The sequence below is a fragment of the Paroedura picta genome, chromosome 7, assembly GCF_049243985.1.
Source record: "Paroedura picta isolate Pp20150507F chromosome 7, Ppicta_v3.0, whole genome shotgun sequence".
NCBI classification, from domain to species: Eukaryota; Metazoa; Chordata; class Lepidosauria; order Squamata; family Gekkonidae; genus Paroedura; species Paroedura picta.
Genome location: NC_135375.1, coordinates 113,366,115 through 113,371,809, shown reverse-complemented (window position 1 = coordinate 113,371,809; position 5,695 = coordinate 113,366,115). Strand labels below are relative to the sequence as shown.

The window sequence follows — 5,695 nt, the reverse complement described above, 5'->3', positions numbered from 1 at the left end:
GTGGCCTCTTGTTCGTTCTGTGAACTGGTAGGGGGGGCTAACCTGCAGCTCAGCCACTGGAATCTGTGGACTTTCTTCTCTGTAGAGTTACTACTGTGGGGCACAGCCTGCAGGACAATGCTTGATTTCCATTCTTTGAACTAATAGGTAAAGTCTGAACGCTTCGGGGTCCTTTTCATGTTCAATGGTTAATCCATAGGGCAAAGGAGTCTGTACACACTTGTGAGGGTCCAAGCCAGCTGGTAGGGGCTCATGGGAATTGTAGTCCATGGACATCTGGAGGGCCACAGTTTGACCACCGCTGGTCTAGTGCCATGAAGCACTTTTAGGAGAAACAATATCTGGCTTCAAAGAAGTGTGCTTGCTCTTTCTCTCTCTCTCTCTCTCTCTCTCTCTGTATATGTGTGTGTTTTTTTTAAAAAACTAGACTGATCTTACCATTCAAACCCAGCAAACAGTGCATTTGAAAAGATTTTTTTTAATACAAATGCATTTATTTTGTTTAACCAGAACAAAGATTTGAAAATATTAGCATATACAACAAAAATTTCTTGTTCATAAAGGTATTTTAGTGGCAAAAAAGTTCCTACCCAACATTCAAGTCTGTTTCGTCTTAGGTCTCCGATGAACAAAAGTGTTCGGAAAAGCATACAATTGCATAAGGTTGTAGAGGATATTAGCTTCTATAAACGATTGTTGAGTTAACACACATTCCGAAGAAATATCCAAGGCAAACTGGATTCAGAGCTTTCCCCTCAAAACATTCTTCAATAACAGCAACAACAACAAAGCAATCTTTGGCATAAACCATCATGTAATTTTAAAGGCATCAGTAATATTGCATTAATACAGAGTCAAGCAATGAAAAGGGTTTCTACAAAGCTCCTGCGGAAAGGCTGAACAAGTTCGGAAAAGCCTTTCCAGAAAGCTACCTGCCCTCCTCTCCAGTGAGAGAGTTCGAGCCAAGGCCAAGCCCTCCCCTTTCGTGGGCCAGTTATGGCTAATTCTGGCCAGAGGCAAAAGGAGGGTTCCGAGTACTGTGCAGCTGGTAGTCTGCAGGGTGTGAGACCAGGAAAGGGCAAATGCTGAGGGTTCAGGGAGTCTCTACCAGGTAAAAAGTGCAACTCCAGCCCTGCCAAGAAGCCAACCAGTTTTAACCTGCTCACAAAAGTCTTTTCTACCAGTCAGCAGAGCAGAAATTGTACAAAAGTATATTGATCTACCAAGGGTGCTGTAGCATCAGCGCATAATGCTTATGGACAAGTCACATGATTCGATGTTCCCTCCCTCCCAAGACAAATGTGCTTTTAGAAGAAGAAGAATTGTTTCTTATATGCTGCTTTTCTCTACCCGAAGGAGTCTCAAAGCGGCTTACATTCGCCTTCCCTTTCCTCTCCCCACAACAGACACCCTGTGAGGTGGGTGAGGCTGAGAGAGCCCTGATATCACTGCTCGGTCAGAACAGCTTCATCAGTGCCGTGGGGAGCCCAAGGTCACCCAGCTGGCTGCATGTGGGGGAGCGCAGAATCGAACCCGGCATGCCAGGTAAGAAGTCCGCAATCCCAACCACTACACCAAACTGGCACTTTTAATGTTAGTGTTGACAGAATTAGTACAGAAGGGTGTCCCTGGTGCAAGAGACTCCCCGAACTAGCCACACAAGCATCTGCCAGTCTGTCCTCAATCATGCTAAAGTGCGGACATACCTCAGCAGCAGACACACTCCCATAAACCAGCACCCTGAACTCGACTGGAAGAAATTATTCCATTAGGCATTTTGATTCAGTTCTCAAAAGTGTGCAGGATTTCTCCACAAAGTACAGATAGCACGAAATGGTAGGAAGAGCTATGTCTGCCAGCTCATGGAAAGTCACCTTCACCAGAGTTCTGTAATGAAGTAAGCAGGGTGGCACAACTCACTGGACAAGAAGACTGCTCTCTTTCTCCTGGCCTCAGAAGCAGAGGCAGCAAGCTGTCTTGTGTGAAGAAGGAGGAACAGTGTTCTGGCTCTCCAGAAAGCCAAGGGATGAACTGGGGCCAGGTTGTGCTCTGCCTCAAAGACCAGCGATGCTCTCAACACAAGGTGTTCTAACCAAAGTTGGTAGCTATGGCAGCATTATCCCGATTTGTGATGGCTTAAGATGGCTACCGTCCCCATCTCTGTAGCAGCAGCAGCAGTTTTTCAGCAAACAGCCTTTCCCCCTCTAGTGGGCAGGAATTTGAAGGAATTTAGCGTTACACCAACTCAAGAGCTAGAGAAGGGAACAGAAGACCATCAAGGGCCATGCTCTCTTGTCCTCTGATTGTCCCTCACGATAAAAAGAGCTAAGCAAATGGAGAGCCTCCCAGAAATTCCATCCATGCTAAACTGAAACCTGAATGTATTTTCTCGCATAGAAACCACTGGCGTGGACAGTGCATAAATGTGGGGAGGGGGGAGGGGGGGGCATGTGATTCTGAGATTAGAGTTCATAAACACACAAGATTTGTCAAAAGGCCATCAGAGAAGCGAGAGACAGAGAGAGAGAGTCGCAGTCCTTCCAGAGACAAAAAGATGACGGTGAGGTTAGATACCAAAGGAAGCTCGGCATGGAGTTGAGGTCCCTCCAAGGGCATCGGAAGGTGGGTGTTGTCTTTGCAGCACCTTTTCGCCGAGTACAAAATTCTCTTCTGCTCCAAGGGAGATTTTATAAAAGACTATGCAAAGGGTAGGGCCGGAGGGAGACGGGAGCCCTCTACTGATACCAAGGGGTTTTCCTGACCCAGCGTAGAGTGAATCCAGCATCCGTTCTGATCTTAATAGAAGCCGCTTCAGCTTCCCGGACAGTCTCCTTCACAGACTGCATCAGGTTCTGGGCGTTGTGGACCAGCATCTCCGTTGCCTGCGGAGAAGAATTAATTTGCTTCACAATGGATGTTTGGGTAGAAGACGTGTGTGGCCGCTCTTCCCGGGGACCATTTACGCACTGGAGGCTTCAGGCTGGGCAGCAGGCTGGGGTTTTAGTCATGGCAAGTTGCCCCACCTCTTCCTGCACCCACACGGGGAGCATTTGGCCTGGTGTGACTCATCCATCCCGGATTTATGCTCCTGCACAGGAGGTGGGGCAGTGAAGTTCCCAGGGCATAAATGGTCAGGGACAGGTGTGGCTCAAGCAGAAGGGCTGGCTGGCTGGCTGACATCACTCCTAGGGCGGAGTCTGCTGTTCTGCATGCAGGACACAGATCTCGCTAATATTAGCTCTTAGCTGGGACTCAAGGTGTTCCCACAGAAACCTTGTGCTTCAAGAGTGCTAACCCACCTATTCGACAGCATCCTGGAAAGCAAGAACAAGGCTGAGCCGAAATATGTTTAAACCAATCCTACAGCAGCCAAAAATGCCCACATGACACATTTCCCATTTTGCCATCAAGTCACAGCGGACGTAGGGTTGTCAAGGCAAGAGCTGGATTTGCCACTGCCCACCTCAGCCTAGGGGGACTTGCTTGCTGGCCAGGTACTAACAAGGGCAACCCTGCTTGGTTTCCATGATCAGAGAAGATCAGGCTAGACTGGGCTCCGTAGGTCAGGGCATAACCACTGTATGCCATCCAGTGCTATAGGGCAGGGGTAGTCAACCTGTGGTCCTCCAGATGTTCATGGACTACAAATGCTGGCAGGGGCTCATGGGAATTGTAGTCCATGAATATCTGGAGGACCACAGGTTGACTACCCTTGCTGTAGGGTTTTCAAACAAGCGATGTTCATACGTGGTTTTGCCCCTGCCTGCTTCTGTACAGTGACCCTTGGTTTTCTGGGTGGACTCCCACCCCATTACTATTCTGCTCAGCTTCCGAAATCAGGCTGGCCTGCCTCCCAAAGCCCTCAGATATCCCCGGGCCGTCTAGACCAGGGGTAGTCAAACTGCAGCCCTCCAGATGTCCATGGACCACAATTCCCAGAAGCCCCTGCCAGCATTCGCTGGCAGGGGCTCCTGGGAATTGTAGTCCATGGACATCTGGAGGGCTGCAGTTTGACTACCCCTGGTCTAGACAATCCTGTTTCCAAACTAGCGTGTCCAGGATTGTTTTTCCTGAGAAAGAAACTGCCAAGAGTGGCCTTGTGGCAAGAGTGGCACAGTGGCCCTTGCAATTTGTGCAAAGACGCCATGTGCAATAATGCCGTTTCCATTCTGGCTTGCTGCTTTGCTCCAAAGAGCAAGTATAAAAGGGAAGGATGTGTGGAAGGGCCAAAGTGACACATGTTGTGGAGTAAGATGAGGCTAGGACTTCCCAGGCTCTCCCTACCATCATGCAGGAACTATGGAGAAAGCACACGCAGGGAGGGGGGGCGAACTCCCATATTCCCCTCTCTTCTGTCTTCACAAAAGCTAATGCCACTCCCTCCATGGAGTTATCTGTGCAACACGCAGGCACCTGTGCACAGACTATATTTTGGTTCAAAAAGGCAGGGAGGGGGGAGGCCTTCTCCTCACACACCACAATTTTGAGCTTTATCAGGCATCTGGGAACTTTAAAACTGCCTTTCAGCTCTCATGTGGCTGCGGGGACCCAGCTTGCCAAAAAAACTCAACACATAGTTTGGTCGTCACAGAGGTCATCTTGCTTGCTGCGGTTGTCATTCATGAGGCTGGTTCTTGTGAGATGCAATCGGCTGCAATAGTTGTGGATGAGAATGTGTATCCAGTGGAATGACTTGTCTGCCATCTGCACTTGGAAACACACCCCTTTCTGCCTTAATGGCTCTCATTGGGGGGGGGTTAAGGCTATCTCCCCACCCCACTTGTCTCATAGCATAGCCAGGGATCAGAGGTACACTGTCTCTAGGCTCAGCAGCTCATGTTTGCAGAATATGACCGCTGGCCACCAACAGATCCCTCTTCCATGCAAGGGTTCCCTGTGAACGCCAGTGATGGCTGCCACATGAAGCTTGCACTTAAGAAAGGTTTGGATCCAGGCTACAGAAATAGAAATAACCACACTTGAAAATTAAATTTAGAGAAATCCTGCCACATCCTGCTCTAAGAAAAGACCAGGAAGACAAATGGGTCCTCTTTTATTTAAAGGATGCCCTTCCCAGACACTTTTCAGCCACCAGAGGGCGACAGTGATTCGTTTGAAAAATTATAGCTATCCCCTGAAGCAAGGATATCTGGAACAACTTCACAGTATAATATAAAAAAGCTAAGGCCTATATGGGCGGAGAGTGGGCAGGGCCAGTCGCACCTTCCGATTGGTCCAAAGATCGGACTGCCCCCACTTGGACTTTGGACAAATATGGAGGTAACACAGCCTGGCCCCCAATCTGGAGACATTGCTGCCAGTCTGCTCCTGACCTCCACAAGGAGAGGAGGTCAGTAGGGCTGCCAAAGGGGACGAGAATGGAGGCTTGGACAGGCCACGCCAGCCCTTTTTTCCCCAGGGTTGTCCTGTCATGTCCAACAACTCCACTCACTTTGCCTCAGACCACTGATGGAGCTGGCAGGTGGCTTGTAAGTGTGCTCCCTCCCCCCAACCTTCAGGCCTGCCGTGAAGGAGCCTCTAAAAGCCCCCAACGGAGAGAAGGGAGGCCTTTCCTTCTGAGAGCAACACAGAGCAGTCTGTGGGGGAAAGCTTTCCTCTTCTGCCTAACTGTTGGCTGACAGGGAGGCCACAGAAAAGCCCCTTCTCACTTAAAATCAAATCAAATAAATAATCA

At 49.2% G+C, this 5,695-nt stretch overlaps 1 protein-coding gene across 4 annotated transcripts in view; it reads right to left on the bottom strand.

Moving 5' to 3' along the window:
• Positions 1-462: 462 nt before the first annotated feature.
• VCL (vinculin) overlaps positions 463-5,695 on the bottom strand; it is a 78,566-nt gene continuing 73,333 nt past the window's right edge. For all 4 annotated transcript variants that reach the window (XM_077345980.1, XM_077345982.1, XM_077345981.1 and 1 more), the window contains one exon: positions 463-2,882. In XM_077345980.1, the coding sequence (XP_077202095.1) occupies positions 2,736-2,882 (147 nt within the window). In that variant the 3' untranslated portion in view covers positions 463-2,735. The remainder of the gene's footprint in view (positions 2,883-5,695) is intronic.